Source organism: Podarcis filfolensis (genome assembly GCF_964270895.1).
Source record: "Podarcis filfolensis genome assembly, chromosome: 1".
Lineage (NCBI taxonomy): Eukaryota > Metazoa > Chordata > Lepidosauria > Squamata > Lacertidae > Podarcis > Podarcis filfolensis.
In genome coordinates this window covers 18,620,981-18,648,185 of record NC_139604.1, presented here as the reverse complement: position 1 = coordinate 18,648,185, position 27,205 = coordinate 18,620,981, and the positions used below count along the sequence as shown (strand labels likewise).

General features: G+C 43.8%; 1 protein-coding gene across 4 annotated transcripts in view; it reads right to left on the bottom strand.

Annotated features, from left to right (window-relative positions):
- The window catches only part of TFPI (tissue factor pathway inhibitor), a 48,519-nt gene extending 23,849 nt beyond the window's left edge, over nucleotides 1–24,670 (bottom strand). Inside the window, exons 1-2 of one of the 4 annotated variants that reach the window (XM_083572058.1) lie at nucleotides 24,165–24,670; nucleotides 4,431–4,550 (exon numbers count right to left, since the gene is read on the bottom strand). In XM_083572058.1, coding sequence (XP_083428184.1) covers nucleotides 4,431–4,536 — 106 coding nt within the window. In that variant the 5' untranslated portion in view covers nucleotides 4,537–4,550; nucleotides 24,165–24,670. Of the gene's footprint in view, nucleotides 1–4,430; nucleotides 4,551–24,153 lie in introns of all 4 variants that reach the window. The other 3 variants (XM_083572057.1, XM_083572059.1, XM_083572056.1) reach the window with 3 other exon arrangements.
- Between the last annotated feature and the right edge of the window lie 2,535 nt (nucleotides 24,671–27,205).

Sequence of the window (27,205 nt, the reverse complement as noted above, 5' to 3'; positions counted from 1 at the left end):
ATGGCCCCGCGTGGCTTTTATTGCTATGGAAGTGTTGGCTGCTATGCATGTGTGGGTTCAGATTTGTTGGAATCCACAGGGAGAAGTTAGGCAGAAAGTGTGTAAATTTTGAGGAAGGGAACCTGAAAATCAAGCATGTATGTTGGCGGAAATAAGGCAGAGCTAAGATGCTGGTCCTAATAAGTCCCACAGAGACCATGCCTTACGCCAGGGGTGCAAATTGACGAAGACGAATGTTATAAATAAACTATTCCACCAACGGTTTAGCCTCCACTGAATTGCAAAAGCAATCTCAGACTTTTTTTGGGGGGGTTGAGCTATCTTTTCAGCATGCTCGCTGCATCCTAGAATGACACTGAGTACACTGGAAATAATGCAAGCATGGAAGAAATAGCGATAGCTACATAAGAGATGAAGATACGTTGCTGCATCTCAAAATGAGGTCCTCTTGGGCTGCAAGTTCTGGAAGGCTTATCGAGCCCTTTGCTTCTTTTATTTGCAGTGGTACCTTGGTTCTCAAACTTAATCCGTTCTGGAAGTCCATTCCAAAACCAAAGCTTTCCAAAACCAAGGCACACTTTCCCATAGAAAGTAATGCAAAATGGATTAATCCGTTCCAGACTTTTAAAAACAACCCCCAAAACAGCAATTTAACATGAATTTTACTATCTAACGAGACCATTGATCCATAAAATGAAAGCAATAAACAATGTACGGCAGTCACACATTCAATCAATCAGTAGCTGAACTGGGTCAGCAGTGGTTTAGACCACAGCGCCACCCATGTCCACTGACTATACACAGCACAGTTCATGAAATATAATATAGAGGGTCCATTGTACTGGAGTTTATGACAGAATGCTGAAAAGTAGACTTTACACGTGGCTATCACAAGAAAAGCAGCCTCGCATCTCCTCTACCCCTCTCTTTTGAGAATGTCTAATAAAGCAAAACTACCCAGCCAAAGCAAATATCTTTCCAGAATGCGGCAGCAATTTAATTCTGCACATCCATTTGTGTACAACGGGCTTTAGATTGGAACAATTGATTTCAAACGGGTACAAGTCACTACGTCTTTTTGTGGCCTGTTCTTCTGTTGGTGAGTTCCTTCTTTTATAGGAAGGGCTATTCCCATGTATATGCATTCTGCACAGCTGTAATTGCAAGGCTCTTTCCAAATACATTTTGCTGACAAACTTTATCAAGGGAAAACAGCTTGTCACACAGAGAGAAGATGACCTTCTTCTTTTGTCCCCTCCTTCAGCTTGATTTGACAACTTGCCAGCCACCCAGGCATACTCTGCTGAAAGCTTTTCCTGTTAGATGAGCCCAATTGTCAAACTGCAATGCTAATACTTCACAGGCCTTCCCATTTACAAGAAAAAGGCATTTTGACTGCTGTGACTCATTCCCTTTGGGAAATGCAGCCGGGGGTGGGGTGGGATAAAGGTTGCTGGACATGATCTAGCACCTCAGTGCTCTCTTTGTAACACACAAAATAACGTGCTCCCAGGAATTTTTGTAAAAAACCACATCATGAATATTTTGTGGCTTTGGGCTTTATTCTCAGTAATTGTAATAATAATTCTCAGTAATTCCATAGTAATTATCTATCTTTTGCTGTTTTTTTTTTTTTTTGTTTCTTTGGTTCAGATTAGGGACAGAGGAATCAACCTATTTCCATTCCATTTCAATTTCACATGTGCTTAAAAATCTGTTCCATCTTAAAGGTAAAGGGGCCTCTGACCATAAGGTCCAGTTGTGACTGACTCTGGGGTTGTGACGCTCATCTCACTTTATTGGCCAAGGGAGCCAGCGTACAGCTTCCGGGTCATGTGGCCAGCATGACTAAGCCACTTCTGGCAAACCAGAGCAGCACACGGAAACGCCGTTTACCTTGCCACCGGAGTGGTACCTATTTATCTACTTGCACTTTGACATGCTTTTGAACTGCTAGGTTGGCAGGAGCAGGGACCGAGCAACGGGAGCCCACCCCGTCGCGGGGATTCGAACCGCCGACCTTCTGATCGGCAAGCCCTAGGCTCTGTGGTTTAACCGACAGCACCACCCACGTCCCTCTTGTTCCATCTTATTTCTACGTTAATTTGTGTTTTTTAAAAAAAATTCTGGAAGAAATTTCACACTTAAATATGCCGTTAATTTTAACAGAAAATATGTACGTACAGGTCTTGCTACCCAAACACTCGTTGTATGAAAATTCACTTATCCAAACACAAGGAATTAGCACCCAAACTTCGCTATGCACACTGCAGATTCAGATATCCCAACAGCCAGACCTATGCATAGTACTGCAAACAAATAAGCAGCTTTTAACAAGCCCTACTCTGGGGTGTTTTGCTGGGAAGGGGGAGGGAGGGGGAGAGATCACACAATAAGAGAGCATTTTTTCTTTCCCCATTTGCCTTTTGCAAATTTCAGAGGGTTTTCCTGGGCTTTTTTGTTTTGGTCATTTTGGGGTCAGAATTCCATGACCAAGAATACATTGGGAACGTTCCCATAGGAATCAATGGAAATCATCAACTCGCTATGTGAACACTTGCCAGACAAATGATTCGCATTGTGTCTGGATAGCATTGTATTGTATTGAACTTTATTACGGCCATTGGCCCATCACACAACAGTTTCCCATACCAACATAATGTACTTAAAACTCCAATTTTAAAACCGCCAAAACTTACAAAAAACAGACAAGCACCAAAGCAAAATAAAACAAAAGACCAACATCATACATTACACTAAATTTGTAACATGAACATCGCCCTCTACTCATAAATTAGTAGAAGACATCAATGGTGATATCACCTAATTACATCCTAAAACATAGATCATAGTTTAGAGGGATTATCCGAGCCGCACAGGAGTCCGTTTCTCTTCTTTAGGGATAGAACGCTGATCAAGAATCTGGCAACCATGAGTGATCTTAAGGGGTCATCATCATTTAGTAGATATCTCAGTTTGGCTTCATTTGTATCATCGGCGATTCCCTTTAGATATTGAGCAAGAAACTTGCTCCTGGCCGATGAATGAAATGCACAATCAAAAATTATGTGATGCAACGATTCCGGTGCCCCACAATTACAATCACATAAGAGCGATATCTGTCCATTGGAGAATCTATTTCTCAGCACGTTCGATGGGAAGGTGTTGAATCTTGCCTTTACAAAAGCATATCTATGAGCCGAAGAAGTTAAGGAATTCAAATAGTTTGGGAGCCTTAAGAGGGGTAATAAACCAAGGTTTAGAGGTGAGCAGGTACCATTGCCCAAGACCATTTTCTGCTGCAAGTCCATCTCCTCTAGTTTACAGGTTACTGTTCTTTTAGCTGGAACTATATCCTGCTCTAGTAATTTGGATGGGGAGATTCCCATTGCCGTAATTTTCAGTTGTAAATTTTTTACCCATGGGCTCTGGAAATCATCTCTCCACATGCATTGTATCAAGTACAAGTTTGGGAGATTGTGCCATAGAGATAACCAGTGACAAAGTATGTGCTTCCACAGAGCGTTTTCCAGGGATACAATATTAAGTTCCATGCGTAGCGCTGTATTACTTACACAGTTGGGCAGTTTCAATATCCCTCTTAAAAACTGATTTTGAATAACCTCTAGGTGGGATAAGTTGACAAAAGTCCCCCAAATTGAGATGGCATAAGCAATTGTCGGAATCACCTTGGCCTTGAAGACTTTCAACGCCGATGGGATATGAAGGGCCCCATCGGTGAAGAAAAATCGCAAGATCGCCAAGACCTGGATAGCAAGACCTGTTTGTATCTCATTTTACATGTTTCTAAATATATGTTTAAGCATTTGGGTGCATTTTTTAACGAGCCAATAGTTCCATCGCAAAATTCAGAGAAGTGCACAATCCAAATGATGTTCTGATCTGTGTATTAGTCCAAGATGTGTGCATTTAGTCAGTTGACTTGAAAATGTGGACCAAGCAAAATTCTCCTCCGTCCCTAGCTCAGATTAACAAGGTTATGGGTTTTATTACAGTCATATGTCAAAAGTCAAACGGAATCCATTCCGGGAGTCTGTTCAACTTCCAAAACATTTGGAAACCAAAGTGTGGCTTCCGATTGGCTGCAGGAAGCTCGGAAGCTGTGTTAGCCCTTCGGACACCTGGCTTCCAAAAATAGTTTGCAAACCGGAACACTCACTTTCGGGTTTGCGGCGTCCGGGAGCCAAAACGTTTGAGAGCTAAGCTGTTCGAAAACCAAGGTATGACTTTATTTCAAGTTATTCACATGCTCACTGGGCAAAGAATTGCTCTTGCAAACAGACTGCTCAAATATGAGGGGAAATGTCAGAAAGCCACAAAGTTTATGTGCAACTTGGCCCGAAGTGGTGCCATGTTATTCAGCTAAACAAGGGCGCTTTATTTCAATGCGCTGTAGTCAGATCTCTTACCGACAGCCTCTCCATATTCCTCCTCCTCTGAAGGTGCAGTCCCATGACATGGCCCGTTGCTGGACAGAAGATACAAGATGGCAGCTAGAAATACATCTGCTCTCATTCTGCTCGCCTCTCCTGTATAAAGCAAAAGAAAACATGACGCCGGAGAACGTGATGCATTTGAAACCCAAATTTGTTTTGAAATACCACATTTTGTTTTAATGGCCTTGGACAAGGCATCGACTCTCAGCTTAGCCAGAGTTATCTCCTAGTACAGTGGTACCTTGGGTTAAGTATTTAATTCGTTCCGGAGGTCCATTCTTAACTTGAAACTGTTCTTAACCTGAAGCACCACTTTAGCTAATGGGGCCTTCCGCTGCTGCCGCACCGCCGCTACCCGATTTCTGTTCTCATCCTGAAGCAATGTTCTTAACCCCAGGTACTATTTCTGGGTTAGCGGAGTCTGTAACCTGAAGCGTATGTAACCTGAAGCGTATGTAACCTGAGGTACCACTGTATAGCAATGAGGACAAATCGGGGGTGAGGAACCTGGACCCACCCCCCAGGATAAAGAAAGGCGTAAGAGGATAGCGCTATGTCCTCTAAGGAATGAGTGCCTTCTAAGTTTCTAAGCTATAATGTCCCTGAAGGCCTCATCCATCGCTGTCTCTGCCTCCCTTACTTTTTCCATGTCTGCCACCTTAGCCTCAGGGGATCTAACTTGTTCCCAGAGAACCAGGAGCTTGTGGCGCCTTCAACACACCCAGGGCTTCTGTCCAACAGGGTGATAGTTGTACATGTGGCCAGAACTTCAGGGCTGTTTCCTTTATCCTCCTGCCCCATTCTCAGGAGGAACCTTGAAACCCCTGTGAGTAGCGCGGCCTGAGCCTCTGAAATGATGCCAATGCAAAGTCATCGGAATGGAACTTCCCCAGTGTTTATTTTTATCTTAAAGAGAGGAAGGGGCAAAAACAATACGGAGGTTATTTCTTGCCCTCCTTTCCAGGTATTGTCACCACACAGTTTGTCCAGATGCCACGGGGAGTGCTGCAAAACGCAAACACATCCGGTCCGTTGTGCTCGTGCTACAAAGATTTAAATTTAAATCTCAAATGAGGCATGTGTCCTGAGCAACTGCCCTCTCATTCATCCTGAAGTCACGGTTGAAGTGAGTGTAGCTGCCTGCCATCCAATTTCTTAAACTAGGGCACGTGTTGACATTGCCAAGAGCACACACTTCCTTGGCAGGCCTTCCCTCGTTGTTCAGTAAAGGACTCAGACGCTTCCAGCCAAGAAGGAAAGCATCTATTTCACTCTCTGAATTGAGCCCAAGGCACACACACACAAAAACCCAACTTCAGACAGCGAGCCCATTCACTTCAAACAGCAGCCCTGTTCTTGACTTCCAAGAGAAGGGCTATAGATTTGGCTACTTTGAAGATAGCTGGATCAAAGTGTGGATTGGCTGGCCCTAATAATGAGGAGAGCGAGGCCTCAGGCAGCAGATTTGGGAGGGGCAGCAGGCAGAAGGCATGAGGTGTTGGAGGGCAGAACTGTGTGTGACAGCCAGCCTGTCCTGCGTCCTCAGGTGCAATGGAGGACCTCCCCCATCACCAGCATTGAACTTGTGGGGTATTTACAATGCAGTCAAACCAACAACGCACGTTTGCTAGATAGGCACATGACAGGAGTTGAAGCTCACAGAGTTTTCCTGTAAGTTTGCTAGAGGGAACTCTGACACCCACTCCTCCTGAAATGGGAGGTCATAGCCCTATATAATAAAATGATTTCTGAAATGACTGGATTTTCACTTTTGGGAATATGGCAACCCTAATATATAATCTCCTCACCTGCCTTTTTGCTCTTTCATCTCATTCCAGCAATGTAGAACATATGCTAAGTCTGAGCCACAGCTCAGACTTCATTTTAAACTAGACAACTATGTCTTTGTAACTGGATTATTATGTTAAGACTGCCTGAACAAAGCTGCTGTATCCGTTACTCTTCAACAAGTATTCTGAGAGAGTAAATGTTATTTTTGCTTTTTACAAGATGGCTTGTCTCAGGGTTGGACTAGAAGATCCTCAGGGTCCCTTCCATTTCTAAGATTCTATTATTATGGTTTTAAGAGTGCCGAAACAGTAAAGTTGCCTTCACTTTTGTGCGCTAACTTTCTTCAGAAATGTCCACTTAACTTACCTTCTTTTTATTTTAAGGAAGAATCTGGGGCCCCTGTTGACATGGGGCCTGGCACATGCATGCCCCCAGTACCTCCTTGTGGGAAGCCATGAACATGGATATACAATGAATGTCCTAGATCGGTGGCATGGTTAACATGTGGTTCCCCAGATAGTTGAGCACCAACTTGCATCAGCCTGAGCCAACATGGCCAATGGTTGATGGGAGAGGAAGTCTGACATTAAGTCCAACACTAGGCTGCCTTCCTGCAAACCTATGTCTTTTATTGCATACTTTCATTTCCTCACAATTTCTCCAAAGAGGTTTTAGTCATAAAGTAAATGACCTGATCATAAAGTAAATGACTTGATCAAATACCGGTATCTAGACCACATTCCTACAGTTGAAGCATTTGACACCAATCATAGTGAGCTCCTAGAATGTAAGATTATCTTCTATTATTCTATAGTTTCAGGATCTCACTGAGTCAGCTCTGGTTTCAAAAGAAATATTCTGGGAGCAAGTATTCCTAAGTATCTAATTAGGAGCAGAATTAAACTCTCCACTAATGGAACACTGTACTGCCTTAATGTTAACGACTCTTTAATATTAGAAATGCATATGTTAAACCCAAACTGCTCCCTAGGAGATTTCTGATAATAACCAGCAGAATAATTGAAGAGAGCATTACTCGTGCAGCTTAAGAAACAGAAACAGATAATGAAATAACATTTGCAAGCAGCAACCATTTTTTTTTAAAAAAAGTGAATGACTTGTGCAATATTAATGGAATAGATCCAACACTAATTACAAGGAACAGGATTTCACAAAGAAATTGCCCAATATTTTTGTTCCCTTGAAAAGCATGCCTTGAAGGGAGGTGAGTGGGAGAAGGAAGTGTTTCCACTGAAATTACTGTCTATAACTCCTCACATTACACAAGTTGGTACAGAACTTCCATTTCCCCCTCCTTCTGTATCTCAAATTCCTACACTGTTACATCACAGGGGCAGAGAGATGAGGATGCCGGAGACACATTGCTCTCACTTTTCCTCTTCCTTTATGCAATACAGGACTGCTTGGGCTACAATCTGCGTTCAATACATCACAAAACTTGGGTTTAAAAGCAGAGCTTCCCCTTACTGTAGCTCTGAATCTGGTAGACTCAAAGGTGGGGAACAGGAGCTCACCCCATCGCGGGGATTCGAACCGCCGACCTTCTGATCGGCAAGTCCTAGGCTCTGTGGTTTAACCCACAGCGCCACCCGCGTCCCAACAGATAAGTACAGAGAGACTAATTGGAAGTCATTTTTAATTTCTTGTTTTACAATCGTTCACATCATTGGGAGGACAAAGGATGTTAGTTATAAGAATTGTGTTGTTTCATATATTGCTACGGTCTGTTTGTCAATTTATAGTTGGTTTATTTGATTGTATGTTTGCTTGTTGGTTTGTTTGCCTTCCTGGCACGAATGTATCTATTTTAAAACAATAAAGATATACACAATGGAAAGGGCTCACCGGGTGCGCTGAGGGGGGCAAGGGAGGGAGGGAGGCATGGGGTGGTGAGGGGACAGATCCAGCACATATATTTCTAGAAACACCCCCTCCCAGCTGGATTTGATACTGTCAAATGTCCAAAAAGTAGAAAGGAATCGAACTGTCTGTCTTGAGGCAGAATAGTTGTAGTTTGTGAAGCAGATGCAGTCTCTTTCTGGAATATTTAGTGGGTTGACTGATCCGTCATAAACTTTAATCCCAAACATCTCTTCCCAGAAGCACACCCTATTGCAATTTGCAAACAAACATGCTTAGTAATAGAGCGTTGAGATGTTCTCATGTCCCCTTTAAAAAACATGGCTGCCAGGAGCTGCCAGGACAGTCAGAGTAGGTAATATTGAGCAAGATGGCCTAATGGCTTGACTCAATATAAAGCAGCTCCCTATAGTATTTTACTATCATTGCTGCTTACTTAGGTAAATTCTAAGTTGGCCAAATGTCAATCCCAGCTATCATTCATTCCCATTTGGGGTGAAATACTGAGGAAATGTTGCCATACGTTGGAAATGTAAAGAAAAAGAAGGTACCTTTTATCATCTGTGGTGGATGTATAAAGTAGTTAAAAATTTCTGGGAGATGATATATAACAAAATGAAAAAAATGTTTAAAATAACTTTTGTTTAAAAACCAGTCGGATCACCCACCCTCCCTCCGTTGGTTCATCGCTTGGTTCTTGACATTGCTATGGACCTGTGGTTGGTCGCCTTGGTTGTCCAAGGGGCCTGGTAGGAATTTTTATCCAACTGGCAAATTGGTACCGGCCACTTGGTTTTTCACCTATCTCGCAGCAAATCGTCACAACTTTTGGGCATTTGTGGTTAGGCAGTGGAATATGGTTGTGTGTTGGAGGGCAGGGTGTGGCCATCGCCTACCCCTCCATTTTATGGGTATTCCGGTAAAGGAATCCGGCGGTCGTGGATCCTGTCCGACGCCCTTGCTGGTGGCTAGGGCCATGGCACGACCCCCGGTGACATCAGAGGGAGCTTTCCATTGTATTTGCATCAACAGGCTCCTCCCACTGGTGGTTAACCCTTGATAGACTCACCCATCCCCGAGGGGGTGGAGTCACGCTTTGTTGTTTTATCCAATGCCTTAGCCAATACCTCTCACATGCTGTAATCAATAAAGTTGTGGTCTTTTTTAGCCCATTAACCCAATATACTGTGTCCATGTTTCTTTCTTATCCTCAAGTGGGTGGTGGGTCCTTGAATCACAACCAGAAGCTTTCTTATTGGGAATTACAGGTACCGAGATCCCAAAGGACCAGGAAAGACAGTTTATGTAGGTGACAACAGCAGCACAGATACTATTAGCCCAAAGATGGAAGAAAGAATCAACTCCGACCAGAGAAGAATGGCAAACCCAGATGATGGACTATGCCGAAATGCCAAAACTAACTGGGAAGCTCAGAAATCAAGAAGGAAAGAACTTTAAAAACAAATGGGAAAGGTTTCTAATTTATTTACGAGACCACTGCAAGCAGGTCAAAACATTGGCAGGATTTTAACCTTGTAAAGTAACAGAAATTATGGATAATTGTGAAGGATAAAAACTCGGATAAATATTGATATGCAGTTGTAAATATTATCATTACCACCCATGGAAGTGATGGGGTCAGGAGATTCAGACTAATCTCAACAACTGGATATGGAATTGTTATTTGTTGTTATATAAAAAAGGAAATGTTGCCATATGTCCAGACGTATGGGATTCAGCCACCGGAAACTTTGCAAAAAAACCCGCAACTCAACAAATTTTGTGTTCGGATTGGCACTCTTATAGCATCTCTGCTTGTAGAAAAGGTGTACAAAAAAAAGAAACACAGGAGCGTTTTCTTTAAAAAAAGAAGATATAACAGCATCTAGATGTCTCCTTAGCTACATGCAATGGGAGCGTTCCTCTGGTGTGCTGCACTTTTCCCTTTCAGACAACTTTGTTTGGGTCTGATTTCCGTAGTAATTAGACTTTTAAAGCCATTTCCTAACCCCCTCTTTGGCTTTTTGTGGGCTTCCTATTGGGCAGAATGGCAAGCAAAAGAGAAGGCAACCTATGGATTATGAGCCAACCACAGACAGCCTTAGCAAATGTCACAGGGTGATACTGAGTTGCGCTCTCCCAAACCCTCTCCGCTCCATTTCCTGTGCTGTCACTATGAGTGAGTCACAAAGGATACGGGGAAAGGGCAAACAGAAGGGAGATAAAGGGTGAAATTGCACATGCAAAGGCTGAAGCTACTGCAAACACAGCTTACATTTTTAGAGAGCCTTGCTAGACCTGTTCTGCCTTCACACCTCTTTTGAAAAAAAGCAATAAAAACATAGCATGGGTAGTCATTGTGTATCATCCTAAAAAATGTCATTGCTGTGCTCTTGCAAAGTTTACATAGGAGAACCTGGGTCCATAATCACAAGAAAAGTTAAGCCCGGCTGAAACAACCTAAGTATGATGAATGAATGCATATTTGGAATGGGGAGCGGGCTGGTTTGTACCTATAGGCCCTGTGAATGCACATCCCTCCAATCCTCTAATATAAACTACCTACATTGGCCTTACCTTCATATAAGCACCTTTGACTCTTTGGGGACTCAATAATAATAATAATAATAATAATAATAATAATAATAATAATAATAATAATAATAATAATATATTATTTATGCCCCACCCAACTGGCTGGGTTTCCCCAGCCACTCTGGGCGGCTCCCAACAGAATATTAAAAACACGATAAAGCATCAAACATTAAAAACTTCCCTAAACAGGGCTGCCTTCAGATGTTTTCTAACAGCCAGATTGTTGTTCATTTCCTTGACATCTGACAGGAGAGCATTCCACAGGGCAGGTGCCACTACCGAGAAGGCCCTCTGCCTGGTTCCCTGTAGCTTCACTTCTCGCAGTGAGGGAACTGCCAGAAGGCCCTCGGTGCTGGATCTCAGTGTCCAGGCAGAACAATGGGGGTGGAGAAGTTCCTTCAGGTATACTGGGCCGAGGCCATTTAGGGCTTTAAAGGTCAGCACCAACACTTTGAATTGTGCTTGGAAACGTACTGGGAGCCAATGTAGGTCTTTCAGGACCGGTGTTATGTGGTTGCGACGGCCACTCCCAGTCACTAGTCTAGCCGCTGCATTCTGAACTAGTTGAAGAGGAGAGGAGGCAACTTTGGCTGATTCTGTCTCTTCCTGTAGCCCCAGCACTCTCCTCCAAAAACAAAAATACCACCTCCAGAAAGTGGGGGAATACTTCAGAATAAGGTAGAATGTGGCATGAAAGTAGGTTGATGCAGGGAGACTCCTATTAGATCCTATCCATGCCTTAACATATTTCGAGAAAGCTCTCCTCAGGGTACTGCTGTTGAATAAGGCTGCCATACGTTCAGATTTTCCTGGGATTTCAAAGGTGGAATTGACATCCTTGGGGAATTTCTGAAAGGCAGCACTTTGGGGGTTTCCTGAAAAAAAAAAAGCTCAACAACAACGGGATGTCCTGGTTTTTACTTTTTGAAATACGGCAACCCTACTGTTGAGGAAGTGTATTATGTGGTTGTCCAAGACAGAGTTGCCTCTGTAATGGCACCCCATATGTGGAATTCCCTCCTCTTCAAAGCGCACTAGACCCTCCTGCAATTGACTTAAGTGAAGACTTACTCATTTTCCCCCACGTATTTTGAGGGGTTTATTAGTTAGTTTACCAAAGGTGTCATGGGCTTTGAAGACGCTTGAACTTAGGATGAAAGGGAGAAGCATGCTAAGAGGAAGGCACGCTTGGCAAACCCTCACCAAGATCAAACCTATGTCCCCACTGTGGAAGGGTGTGTGGATCCAGAATTGGCCTCCACAGTCACTTACGGATCCACTGTTAAAACCGTGTTTTACTTGGCTACGAGTGATCTCCGAAGAAGAAGAAGGAGATTAGTCAGTTGCTGGCAGAGAGCTTGCATTCTGGTTGAGTTGCTCCTACTGTTTAAAAGGGTTTTAGTTTTTTTTTTACTGTGTTTTATGTTATGTGGGGCTTTTTTTTTTGTCTCCAACCCTTGGATCCGTTGAGATGAAGGGTAGGTTATAAAATGCCTCAATAAGCATAGCAAATATCAGAATAAAAGCCATCAGTACAATGAGTTCCTTCAGGAAGAACTTTTCGTTGGACAGCTATATACCGCACAGATGCTGAAAGTGTTCCTCTGCTTTCAGTTCAAATTTATTTATTTTATTTCATTTTTTGAGTCAGTGGACACGAATTGCAGCTCAGAATGCTGAGCTGAGACATTACCGTCTGGCATCGTGAAGAGTGTCATCCCAACCAAGCCTGTTTTGTAATGTTGTTGTTTAGTTGTTTAGTCGTGTCTGACTCTTCATGACCCCATGGACCAGAGCACGCCAGGCACTCCTGTCTTCCACTGCTTCCCGCAGTTTGGTCAAACTCATGCTGGTAGCTTCGAGAACACTGTCCATCCTCTGTCGTCCCCTTCTTCTTGTGCCCTCAATCTTTCCTAACATCACGGTCTTTTCCAGGGAGTCTTCTCATCTCATGAGGTGGCCAAAGTATTGGAGCCTCAGCTTCAGGATCTGTCCTTCCAGTGAGCACTCAGGGCTGATTTCCTTCAGAATGGAGAGGTTTGATCTTCTTGCAGTCCATGGGACTCTCAAGAGTCTCCTCCAGCACCATAATTCAAAAGCATAAATTCTTCGGCGATCAGCCTTCTTTATGGTCCAGCTCTCACTTCCATACATCACTACTGGGAAAACCATAGCTTTAACTATACGGACCTTTGTTGGCAAGGTGATGTCTCTGCTTTTTAAGATGCTGTCTAGGTTTGTCATTGCTTTTCTCCCAATGTTTTGTAATAGGGTGGGATAATAGCTCTTAAAAGAACAGCTGATCTTCTTCTTCTCGAATCAGAGCACAAAGGATGCACTTTTGACCACTCCTTTGCACTTACTTCAGTTCTGTAAAGTACAATGGGAAGTCTTGAATAACAGCGTTTGTGTTTCAAGGTAGTATCTGTATTGCTGTGATTGTTGCCTAGGGATGTAGGAAGGCAGCTTTTCACACTTTATTCATCGCACGCAGCGCCGTTTCCGCTCCTCTGCAGTTCATCTGGGATGGAAGAACGTTTTTAACTACAGCTATACCTTGGGTTGAAGTTTCTTCAGGTTGAGCGTTTTCGGGTTGTGCTCCGCAGCGACCCAGAAATAATGGAATGCGTTACTTCCGGGTTTCGCTGCTCGCGCATGCGCAGACAGTCAAAATGATGTCACACGCATGCGCAGAAGCAGCGAATCGTGACCTGCGCACGCGCAGGCGCAGGTTGCGTTTGCTTCACAATGCGAATGGGGCTCCGGAACAGATCCCTTTTGTATCTAGAGCATAGCTGTCAAATTCCAGATTTGAAAATAAGGGATCAGCAGCCTCGAAAATAAGGGATCAGCAGCCAAAATAAGGGATTTTTTGGGCACAGGTATGTTCAACTTCTGAGCCCATCTGAGCCAAAGGCAGAAAGCCCAGCCAGCAGCCAAACAAAGCCTCAAGCGGTGGTTCCCACAGCGCAGCAACCCGGCAAAGGGGATGCAGCAAGGAAAACCACCGTCACCTCTCCGCTGGGAAGCGCTGAGCAAAGGCGAGTCCCCAGGCAACGCGGCCAATTTGATCGGCACAAGGCATGCAAGCTCCATCCCCCAGTCATTCTTAGACTCCTTATTGGGTGAGCAACGCAGCCAAGCAACACAGTTGGAGCCTCCCTCCTCCCTGGCCGGCAGGGAGGGAGGGAGAGGAGCTGCTTCCTTTGAAACCCGGGAAATTTAAGGGACATCATCAATAAGGGACAGCAGCGGGATGTGGCGCTGGCATAAGGGACTTTCCCGCCAAATAAGGGACAGTTGACAGCTATGATCCAGAGGTACCACTGTATAACTGTTTTTCCATTGTTATTGGTTTTAGAATCTTTTAGCTGCTTTAGAATGTGTTTGCATGCTTCTTGTTTTTAAATCGTGTATCTGTCTGTTGCCCTGGGCTCCTTAGGGAGGGCGGGCTATAAATTCAAGAAAATAATGAAAAACCAATACTCTCATGGGCATAGCCGGGGGGGGCAGGGAGGGGCAGCTTCCCCCCATCATAAAAATCAATAAAAATACATAGCAAACTGCCCCCCCAACAAAAATCCTGGCTATGCCCATGAATACTGTTCTATTGAAAGCTACATTATGTGCCTCGCTGTCTGGTACAGTGAAATTATGTACCCTATATAATTTACATATTATCTAAATTGTGTAAGTTACGTTGTCATTGTGCTATTCCACTCGATTCGTTTCAATGCAAAGGAAGCACAACGCAAATGGGAGAATAAAAATAATGAGTTGCATATTGCGGGAGGACTGAAAGCAACAATAACAGTGAATACTAATCTTATTTCCCAGAATGATTTCCATTCCAGACGTGGCATGGAGAAGCAAACACCTGCAATTCCAACTTCCACTTCATATTTCATTGGGATTTTTCAGAGAACTCTCTTGCTGCTTCTCCATTTCCAGTTTTCCTAGTGGGAGAGATACCTGTTTCCAGCTCTAGATGCGTTAAGAAGCAGGGATGGATGAACTTTCCCCGTGAGAAATCGTTATTGCCTTGCTATTTACGGAAACCCACAATATCCTCTTGGCCGAAGATTCGCCATTTCCCCAACATTCCTGAACTACAGTGGTACCTTGGGTTACAGACGCTTCAGGTTATAGATGCTTCAGGTTACAGACTCCGCTAACCCAGAAATAGTACCTTGGGTTAAGAACTTTGCTTCAGGATGAGAACAGAAATTGTCAGGCCCCATTAGCTAAAGTGGTACCTCAGGTTAAGAACAGTTTCAGGTTAAGAACGGACCCCCAGAACGAATTAAGTTCTTAACCCGAGGTACCACTGTGTATTTGAGTTCCATGCATGTATATTAAAAAGTGCAACTTCAGAGCATGCTATCGGTATCCTGCCACTGTGTCACATGTCAGAGTGTCATGCATCACTGTGCTCCTTTCTTTGATTGGCTGGCTTCACATTTACCTGTGTTTATATCCTGAAATCATTTTATTTTATTTTAACTGTGATGGAAAGGAGCCAAAGGGAACAGCTGTGACTGCTGGCAGCAGCAACAGGCAATGCAATAAATGAACCACTTGTGCACTTAAGTGTTGCAGATTGGGCACCGAAATTGGGACGGTGACAGTACCTTCAGCAAGGAAAGGGTTACGGAAATCAGCATCTGAGTATATGCAGTGGTTTCCACATTGTCATGCACGTGCCCACAAATGAAAACATAATCAATCTTGCTTTGAATTAGGAGATTATGGCAGTTCATTAAAGAGGGATCAATGCTTGGTACACATCCAGTTGTTTTTTAACCAAGCAAATTTGACCTTTTGAACTGATCACTTATGACAGCGGTGTCCAAACTTTTTCCAAAGAGGGCCAGGTTTGATGAAGTGAAGGGCCGTGAGGGCTGACCAAAGGGCTGACCAAAGTTGTTGAGCTTTTTATTAGGGTTGAAGTTGTTGAGGTTTTTTTTTTAGGATTTTACCCCAGGAAAGGATGAGGCCCCTGATTAGGCCCTCAAAACGGACTTTGGACATGCCTGACTTCTGACTTTCAGTAGCCTCACAAGTGACCAGCAGCATTCAGGGCACAATTCTGAGTCTTAAATTAACTGGTGGCTTAAATTCACAGGTGGTAAAGTTTCACTCATCCATTTATGTTGCTTCATTTCTCTACATCTGAGTAAAGGCAAAAAAGTAAAGGACCCCTGGACGGCGACCAATCCAAGGGGTTGTGGCGCTCATCTCACTTTCAGGCTGAGGGAGCCTTCGTTTGACCTCAGACAGCTTTCCGGGTCATGTGACCAGCATGAATAAACCGCTTCTGGCGCAACGGAACACTGTGATGGAAGCCAGAGCGCACGGAAACGCTGTTTGCCTTCCTGCCACAACTGTACCTATTGATCTACTTGCACTGGTGTGCTTTCGAACTGCTAGGTTGGCAGGAGCTGGGACAGAGCCATGGGAGCTCACCCCGTCGCACAGATTCGAACCACTGACCTTCTGATCGGCAAGCCCAAGAGGCCTGGTGGTTTATACCACAGCATCCTACTCTACATCTGAGTACAATACGCTTGACAAATGATGGGGCTGAAGGTGCGTGAACTGATTTGAGCAAATAGCGATCATGTTTGATGTGGTTTAAAGGGACTGTTAATCTGTGGGGCTTTTCCGTGATAACCCAGACAAGTCTCCCTTCACCTTGAGGTCTGAAACAGTCATGAGCGAGTAACCAAGGGGAGAATAAGGCCTTTGTTTTGAAACAGACTGCGTTGTTCATCCCTGGTTAAATATTATACTGAACTTAGATTGACTTTAAAAGTTTAGCAGCATCCTGGAAGGGGGGGGGGGATTTCCACTTCTACTTAGAATTAATATCTGAATTCTGAAAACAAGTGTTGGCGCATTTCTTTGCTCTCCAGAGATTAATTTTTAAACGAACAAGGCCAGTCTAAAGGAGTTAGGGAAAACACATACAGATGGTGTAATAATAAACACTTGGCAGGAGGATACTGCTTGCAATTACATCAGGGAGCATTGTTCCAATTTAACAGAGAAAACCCTGGAACTGGAAGTGGCTTCAGATATTGCTGCCCTAAAGCGCCATATACTCTCTAGAAATGCCCATGTCTTAGGAACATATGAAGCTGTCTTATACCGATTTAGTCCACTCGTCCATCTAGTTCAATATTGCCAACACTGACTGGCAGTGGCACTCCAGTATGGTTTAAGCTATCAAATTTCTTCCTCACAGAAGTGAATCCAACACCCTCCTTGTATAGTTTTCATCAAATGCAGAAGATATATATATATAGATATATAGATATATATCCCTACCCTACCCTTCCGACGGAAAGTTGTTCTAACTGATTCAGACCCTCCAAGTGTCCCTATTTTCCAGGGAGAGTCCCGGATTTGCAAAAACCATCCCAGTTTCTGATCTGAACCCAGAATGTCCCACTTTTACGTAGGACGCCCTAATTTTCATCAGAGGAATGTTGGAGGGTATCGAGTTATGTGACATACACACACACACCGAAGCCAAGGAGATAAGTAACTTCAGAAGACAGCCCTGTACAAGGAAGTTTTTTTTTTAAAAAAAGAAAATGTCTTATTATGTTTTCGTATATGTGGAAGCCACCCAGAGTGGCTGGGGCAAACCACTCAGATGTGTGGGGTATAAATAATAGAATCATTAATCTGATTATTATGGAATAGGACGTCCCTATTTTCATCAGAGAAATGTTGGAGGGTATGCTGAATTTAATATTTTATTATTATATGGTTTATTTTTTGTGAAAAAAAGGTAAAGGACCCCTGGAAGATTAAGTCCAGTCAAAGGCGACTATGGGGTTGTGGTGCTCTTCTTGCTTCAGGTCGAGTGAGCTGGTGTTTCTCTGCAGGCAGCTTTCTGGGTCATGTGGCTAGCACGACTAAACCGTTTTTGGCACAACCGAACACTGTGACAGAAACCAGAGCACACGGAAACGCCGTTTACCTTCCCGCCGCAGTGGTACCGATTATCTACTTGCACTGGCGTGCTTTCAAACTGCTAGGTTGGCGGGAGCTGGGACAGAGCAACGGGAGCTCACCATGTCGCAAGGATTTGAACCGCCAACCTTCTGATCCACAAGCCCAAGAGGCTCAGTGGCTTAGACCACAGCACCACCCATCTCCCTCACCCTGGGACCTTGTGGTGAAAGACAGGTAAAAACAATAATCCATAAATTACCATAGTCACCATCACCTTTGTAGTACAGGATCTGGCCACAAGGAATATGTGGCAATCACATTATGGATAAGCTGGATGTTGATATAAAGGTATACAAACATTCTGGGGAAAAGAGAGAGTTGTTTTTGGCTATGACGACTGCTACAGTCAGCCTTATGTCCTGAAGACCCAGAGATTACCTACTTGAACTTTGAATACAACTTTCTGAAGGGTCATGGCATCTAGGCGGAGCTATGAAACCAGTCACTCAAACTACATTCTCAGGCTGGCAGGATTGGGAAGTACCCAAGTTACCTTCCCCTTTCTGTCCCACAGTTTCCCTTTTCAGAGCTTTTGGATCACAATTAAGCTGTGCATTTCAAGGGTTTGTAAGGAAACCAAACCTTATCTGGATTTGAGTCCCTGATTCTAAAAGAGAGAACTGGTTTGCAAGGGATATGGGAGAGCCTCTGTCTCCCATTGCGTATGCACGTTAAAACGGACGTCTCGCATATTCGTAGCTGGGGAAAATAGTCGGGGAAAGAGCTCCTATCTTCACCTTTTTGCTCTGTTTTAGGTTTATGACCAGTTTCCAGAGCACTGAATCATATTGTGTGACTGCTCCTTATGGCTTATTTCCTTTTCGTAATCCCTGGTCCGTCATGTTTATTGGCATCGTTACTGTCATGCATCCCGGTAATGAATTATTTCCGGTACAGAATGAGGCCAGCCATTTGTCATTTAAATTTAGGCACGTCTTTGTATTAATCCAGACTAACCGAAAGACCAGCTCGCCATTCTATTCCTGCTTTCTGAAGGAGACATAGGAATCTGTGCCGTACGGGAGGTGCCCCCTTCCCATTACACATCTAGCAGACATCATTTCTATTGTCCTTCCAGATCATATTGAACACCTTCATTTTCATTGCAGTGAAAACCCGGAGAGCTGCTGCCACTCAGGGTCAGGGTCATATCTGACCTGCTGGGAGCCTGTTGGGCCTTGCCCTGTTTCTCTCAGCCTGGCTTGGGGGTGGGGCCTGATAGGCTACATAAAGGAGTGCTGCTGTTGTTGCTGCTACCGGGCAATTTTAAAAATTGCTTTTATTTTTTATCTATGTCATTTTAAATTGTGATTGATATTAATGCTGTATTCTTAGTTTTAGATTTTATGATTTATGTGGAAATTGTTTTCCATTTGGTTGTGTACTTTTTGATGAGTTTTATTTATTGTTTATGACTTTTGTTATGTTAGTAATTATGTAAATCTTGCCATGTTGTAGCCGCATGTTGAGCATTGTTTTAACTATGGAAAGGCAGCATACAAGATGAATGATGACTGAATGAATATCTAGGGCATGGGTAGGCAAACTAAGGCCCGGGGGCCAGATCTGGCCCAATCGCCTTCTAAATCCGGCTTGCCGGCGGTCCGGGAATGAGCGTGTTTTTACATGAGTAGAATGTGCCGTTTTATTTAAAATGCATCTCTGGGTTATTTGTGGGGCATAGGAATTCATTCATTTCCACCCCCCCCCAAAAAAATTATAGTCCGGCCCACCACATGGTCTGAGGGACAGTGGACCAGCCCCCTGCTGAAAAAGTTTGCTGATCCCTGGTCTAGGGGTTCCCCAGGTTGGCACAGGCCCATGGGGGGGCCCCACAAAAATCGCATCTCTCCACTCTAGCTTGAAATGGCAAGGAGCCTGCACAATCCCTGGGCCGCTCTGACACAGCTCTGCATGGCTGGGCAAGGTGCAAAGGCTCCATTGGGTGCAGAAATCCAGTCACTGGTTGGGAGAAGTTATGGAACTGGGATTTCAATTTCATGGCATGTTATAGGTTGAAAGAAAATTATATGAAAATCATGTACCGATGGTACTTAATTCCTAGTAAATTAACAAAAATGTATAAAACGTGCTCAAATATATGCTGGAAATGTAAGGAAAAAGAAGGCACCTTTGATCACATGTGGTGGAATTGTAAGGTAGTAAAAGGATTTTGGGAAATGATATATAATGAGTTGGGAGGGTAATGCTTAAAATAACCTTTGCTAAAAAATCTGAAGCCTTCTTTTTAGGAATTTTAGGTGCTGAAATCCCAAGGGAGCAGAAAAAACTATTTATGTCTGCGACCACGGCTGCCCAGATGTTATTGGCAATACTAGAGAAGAATGGCAGATCAAGTTGATGGACTATGCCGAAATTGCTAAAATGACCGGAAGAATCAGAAATCAGGAAGACCAAAATTTTAATAAGGAATGGGGGCGAAGTTGTAACTTTTCTTAAAGACCATTGTAAACAGTTAAAATCGTTAGTAGGATTGGAATATCACTTGTAGTTTAAGGTTGATTCTGCACATAATGGAAGAGGTAAAGGGTTTGGATTATCATAAAAAGATGTGGGAGGGAATGATTAAATTAGGACTCACAAAGGGGAGGATGGAAGTCCAGGAGATTCCTTGGAATCTTGTTTTAATGACTTATGTTTGATATATATCTGCAAAATTTCAATGTGAAAAACCAAATAAATAGATTTATATATATTTAAAAGAAATCCGGTCACTGGAGTGGGCCATCAGAGCAGCCCACCACAGCCTCTCCCGAGCAAAAGCAAACTTTTAGAATTTCTGGTTTATAGTCTCTCCCAGCTTTGGAGGCACCAATACACCTCCCTGCCAAGGGTGGAAGGGAACCTAGGTACACATCTGCACTGTAGGCAACATTCAGCTAGTTGGACCGACAGTCTGACTCAAACTAAGGCAGCTTCCTTTGTTCCAAAATTTAGAGATGGGAAATCTGATTACAGACCTCCACCGTCTCGTCTAGTTTTGCCCTAAGATAACACTGAGAACATGTCACATGGTTATATTCTTATGCTGAGCTACACGAAGTCATCCTGGTTTGCTACTTCTCTGCACTCGCATTTTAGTGTGATGTATTTAGTTGCATGAAAGTTCTCAATATGTGCAACTTGCAGATTTAACAGAATAAGAGAACAAGAAGAATGTGCATTTAAAAAAGACTGGAAAATATTTACTGAATATACGGGTGAAAATTGTGTACATTTAAAAATGCTGGTAACATTAAGATAAATTCAACACTGTAAATAGGTTTTGATGGATGTAACAATGGAATACTGAATGGTTTAGTTCATGTAAAATATGCAGGGATGTATGGTATGCAATGGACCATAAAGAAGGCTGATCACCAAAGAATTGATGCTTTTGAATTATGGTGCTGGAGGAGACTCTTGAGAGTCCCATGGACTGCAAGAAGATCAAACCTATCCATTCTTAAGGAAATCAGCCCTGAGTGCTCACTGGAAGGACAGATCATGAAGCTGAGGCTCCAATACTTTGGCCACCTCATGAGAAGAGAGGACTCCCTGGAAAAGAGCCTGATGTTGGGAAAGATGGAGGGCACAAGGAGAAGGGGACAACAGAGGATGAGATGGTTGGACAGTGTTCTCAAAGCTACCAGCATGAGTTTGACCAAACTGTGGGAGGCAGTGGAAGACAGAAGTGCCTGGCGTGTTCTGGTCCATGGGGTCATGAAGGGTTGGACATGACTAAACGACTAAACAACAACATGGTATGCAAAATAAACCACAGAAAGAGAGGAAGGGAAGTCATTGATTTAAGGTTGTCTAAATGAATATTTTGAAATGTAAAACAGAAAAATTTACACACACACACACACACACAGAGAGAGAGAGAGAGAGAGAGAGAGAGAGAGAGCTTTCCCCCCCTAAAAAAATGTTTAGGGGTACTCTCATTTTGACTCATGAAAATCACCATTGTATAGTTCAAATCGGGAAAAATAAATACAGTAAATGGACAAAAGTACTAAGATTCACAAAATGTTTAAGGGTATGCGTACCCCCAGAAAAAAAGTTGTGTGTGTGTGTATGAGAGAAAGTTCTCTAGCATGTCTGATTGAAACATAAAGAAGGGTGTATCACAATCTAACGTATTTTTTGCTGTATAAGACTCACTTTTTCCCACCTAAAAAGTAAGGGGAAATATGTGTGCGTCTTATGGAGCGAATGCAGGCTGTGCAGCTATCCCAGAAGCCAGAACAGCAAGAGGGATTGCTGCTTTCACTGCAAAGCGATCCCTCTTGCTATTCTGGCTTCTGAGATTCAGAATATTTTTTTTTCTTGTTTTCCTCCTCCAAAAACTAGGTGTGTCTTGTGGTCTGGGGCATCTTATAGAGCGAAAAATACGGTAATTTAGAAGATTTCCCAGGGCAAGGTGTTTTCAGATTTAACCTTTGCCTGCATTTGCGAGAGGTGTTTCTGTATATTAAATTCCCTCCCGAGAAATAAGGCAGTTCAAGGCCACTTTGTGGCTTTCTGATAATGAAGGGGGGGGTGCATCTTGTTTCCTGAGTTGCAGCATTCAGAGATCAGGCACCGTCTGTTTCTTTGCTAACTAAACTTACAGCATTATAAGAAAGACGTTGGTTGTATAAATCGAATAGACATTGATAGATGACTGTACTAACAGTACAATCGTGTATGTGCACGTCTGCTCAGAAGAAAGCTTCCCAGAGTTCAATGTGATTTACTCCCAAGTAAGCACATATAAGCTTACAGGCTAAAATGCACTAATGCCTCTCCAGCTAAGGCTACAAACCTATGGAAAGTTTACATGGGAGTAAGTCCCACTGAACTCAGTGGGACTTACTTCTCCGTCGACCTACATAGGCATATATTGGGCATGTCAAGCAATTCTCATTGCTCTCTAAATCAGGGATGCGGACCGTGTGGCTATTCAGGCATTGTGGGACTACAGATGCCATCATCCCTGATCTCTGACTAAGTTGACTGGGACTGATGGGACAAGTACATCTGCAGAGCCAGAGGTTCCCATTCTTGCTCTTAAACAGTGTTTCCCAACCTTGGGTCTCCAGTTGTTGTTGGACTACATTTCCCATCATCCCTGACCATTGGTCTTGCTAGCAAGGGATGATGATGGGAGTTGTAGTCCCAAAACAGCTGGAGATCTAAGGTTGGGAAACACTGCTCTAAAAGTTTGCCTTTATAAAGTTGTCCATAAAAGGTATTATAATACTTGGCTGCTCCCTCTCTTGAAGCCCAGCCAAGTCCTTTCTGGTACATAGTGCTTTAAAGTACAAGTAGTCAATGTGTTGTAGTTTAACTACAACTTCCATCAGCTCAAGCCAGAATGGTCAGGGAAATTTGGAGGTGCAGTCCAGGATCAATTAGAGCAGGGTTTCCCAGACTTGGGACTCCAGCTGCTTTTGGACTACAATTCCCATCATCCCTCACAACTGGTCCTGCTAGCTTGGGATGACGGGAGTTGTAGTCCAAAAAACAGCTAAGTTTGGGAAACACTTATCTAGAGGACCCCACATTGGCTGCCCCTGTTTTAAAGTGTGCAAGTAGTTGCAGAGTAACTCCCCTGATGATTTATGTTTCAGCTGCTTTTCCTGGGGTTCATAATAGCGCTGGGTTTTTATTAAGGCTGGAATCTGATGAACACTTACATGAATCAGAAAGCCTTGTTTCCAAGTAGAATATGCTTTGGATTGTGCCGAGCCAAGGAAATGAAGAGCCCAAGTATAAATCATGGGAAAATTTCTTTTCCTCAAGTGCTAAGTCTGTCTTTTTGTTGCGGTGTACACGCACGACGGGACGCGGGTGGCGCTGTGGGTTAAACCACAGAGCCTAGGACTTGCCGATCAGAAGGTCGGCGGTTCAAATCCCCGTGACGGGGTGAGCTCCCATTGCTCGGTCCCACCTCCTGCCAACCTAGCAGTTCGAAAGCACATCAAAGTGCAAGTAGATAAATAGGTACCGCTTAGGCAGGAAGGTAAACAGCGTTTCTGTGCACTGCTCTGGTTCGCCAGAAGCGGCTTAGTCATGCTGGCCACGTGACCTGGAAGCTGTCTGCGGACAAATGCCAGCTCCCTCGGCCAGTAAAGCGAGATGAGCGCCGCAACCCCAGAGTCGGCCATGACTAGACCTAATGGTCAGGGGTCCCTTTACCCTTTACCTTTTACATGCACGACAAAGCTGCAGATGTCTACTTAGAAGTAAGTCCCACTGAGTTCAATGGACATAAGTAAACACAAATAGGCTGTCAGTCTTCAGTTTGCATACCCGATACATACCTCACAACAACACCCAGCTATGTGAAACCCACCTGGGAGGGTGGCGGTCTTTATCTAGCAAAATAAACAGCTTCAAATAGACAGAATCCCACCAGCTACTCACCAAGCAGCTCACAATGCCAAACGTTTCCTCCGAGGGAGAATTCCTGAGTGAATTTTGCAGCCTGCTCCTTCCCCTTCCTGCTTCAGAAGGTAAGGCCTTGGGGGCAGAGGGGAAGCAAAGAGAGAGAGAAAGAGAAAGAGAGAGACAAGGGGAGAAATGTAATCTGATCTCGCTGCTGGAGCTGTTAGCACAGCTGCAACAGCCTGATGTGACTGCTGTGCTCTGAGGTTGCCCCTCTTGACTCCGGAGAGGAGAGGCGTTGGGATTCCAGAGGATCAGCTGCAATGAAGCAATAGCAGAGCTTCCTGTTCAGAGCACAGTGACCCCCGGCTGCGTTTAGGATAACCCTCCCCCGCAAAAACGCTATCTCTACAAAGGCACTTCCCAACGTATGGGAAACAGACTGAACGCAGACTGTCTGACTAAGTTCAGGCTCCGTTCGCAGATGCCCTCTTTGGTTCCCCAAAGAGTTAATGACTGTCGCTCCAACCCCACATGAAACACCGTGTCTGCAGACATGTTCAGACTTGGGCTGCTTGCCGGTACCAGATTCCCCGAATTCCGGCTGCCCCTGTTTACCAGAGACAGTTTGTGTTTGCCTGAAGTTTTCAGTGGTAAAACAGTGTCTCTGTTTTAGGCTTTTGGAAGGATGCTGGAGACGTCTTTGAAAACAAAGGCAACAACAACAATCTTTATTACGGTCCAGAGACCCAACAAATCGTTACAAAAGCAATGCACAATTCATACAGCCTACCTCCAGGTTAAACAAGCATTTTGTTCAGAATATAGGGATCATTGGTTCTTGCAACCACCGATAAAAACTTTGCCACTGCTAATGTTCTAGCATTTGTCCGGTCTTCCAATAGGAACCTGACATAGTGAGCCTCTGATTTTCCTGGAAAAGGTACCAGCAAAGGTAGTATCAGTTCAGCCCTGGCTTGCTCATATTTTGCACAGTGCAACAAAATATGTTTTATGGAATCGATGTCTTGAGCACACGAGCAAAGTCTGTCCTGGTAGGGAACTCCTCTCAACCTGCCATCCAACACTGCAGAAGGAAAGACGTTTAGTCTGGCTTTGGTGAAAACAAAGGCAAAGCACGCACACGTACCCAGCTGGAGTTATTCTGGTTCCAGCCCTTTGCTCCTTATGTGGATTTCCCTAAGATAAATGATGTAACTTGGGGCATCCAGCTGCATAAACCTGCAGTGCCACTGAAGCACTGGATGGCAAACAGAAGTGATGCAGCAAAGCCATGGTGTTTTAGAACCAAACAGGCAAGTCGAAAAGTAACAAGTCATTTGTGGAAGAAACTGAAATGTGGATTTTCCTAAGATATGTAGCATCATTTTGGTGCGAGGTGAGGATATATATAGCATGAGTAATAAAAAATATTTGTTATTTAGGGGAATTGAATTTAATTCTAAATTATATACCGGAAATGTGGGAGATTACAAGGGTTCAAAAAAATGGATGTACCGTGCCATATTGGAAGCAAAAAAACCTTGTTTTGATGAATTGGAAGAGCCGCAAAAAGATTCCATTGAGCAAATGGATTGACAATATGGACAGACTAGCTACATATGAATGAATGTCGACACAAATTAAGAATGGATAAATATGAAGAAATCTGGAAGGAAGGCGGACAGTGGTGGGAAGTAGGGGGAGGAGAGGTGGGGAAATATTGTTGAAAAGGTGTAGTTATAGGTATATCAGTACTCAAATCTGAATTGTTAAATTGGGTTATTAGTGTTACTGTGGTTTTTATTGTATGTTTTTTTGTGGTGGTTGTTTGTATTGAAAAAATTAAATAAATTAAAAAAAAGAGAAAAAAGATATGTAGCATCACTTTTAGTGGAATCCTCAACGTGTCTACTTGGACATAAATCCTCCTGAGCTCTATGGGACCTGTTGTTGTTGTTGTTGTTTAGTCGTGTCCGACTCTTCATGACCCCATGGACCAGAGCACACCAGGCACTCCTGTCTTCCACTGCCTCCCGCAGTTTAGTCAAACTCATGCTCGTAGCTTCGAGAACACTATGCAACCATCTCGTCCTCTGTCGTCCCCTTCTCCTTGTGCCCTCAATCTTTCCCAACACCAGGGTCTTTTCCAGGGAGTCTTCTCTTCTCATGAGGTGGCCAAAGCACTGGAGCCTCAGCTTCACGATCTGTTCTTCCAGTGAGCACTCAGGGCTGATTTCCTTCAGAATGGATAGGTTTGATTTTCTTGCAGTCCATGGGACTCTCAAGAGTCTCCTCCAGCACCATAATTCAAAAGCATCAATTCTTCGGCGATCAGCCTTCTTACTTCCATACATCACTACTGGGAAAACCATAGCTTTAACTATACGGACCTTTGTTGGCAAGGTGATGTCTCTGCTTTTTAAGATGCTGTCTAGGTTTGTCATTGCTTTTCTTCCAAGAAGCAGGCGTCTTTTAATTTTGTGGCTGCTGTCACCATCTGCAGTGATCACGGAGCCCAAGAAAGTAAAATCTCTCACTGCCTCCATTTCTTCCCCTTCTATTTGCCAGGAGGTGATGGGACCAGTGGCCATGATCTTCGTTTTTTTGATGTTGAGCTTCAAACCATATTTTGCGCTCTCCTCTTTCACCCTCATTAAAAGGTTCTTTAATTCCTCCTCACTTTCTTCCATCAATGTTGTGTCATCTGCTTGGACATAAATCCTTCTGAGCTCTATGGGACCTACTGCTAGGTATATGTAGGGTTGCAGTGCAAATAAGTCTCCGTATTACAGGACTAGGGGACACGGGTGGTGCTGTGGTCTAAACTACCAGGTGCTTTGCCATTGCGCCATATCCCTTCTTCTCTGCAAGAAGGATGTCTTCCACTTCCTCTGGCCTCTCAGCCTCTCAGCCTCTCTCCAGTGGAGCAGAGGAGAGCTTCTTAAATGGCCTGTATGCTGGAGATGCGTGACAAACGCAGCCACTCCTTCGCTTTAAAAAGGGCAGTGCGCATGTGACCTGTTGACCTGTGCATTAGCTTTGTTAGGAAATGCTTCTAAAAAGCGGTCCTTCCTTTG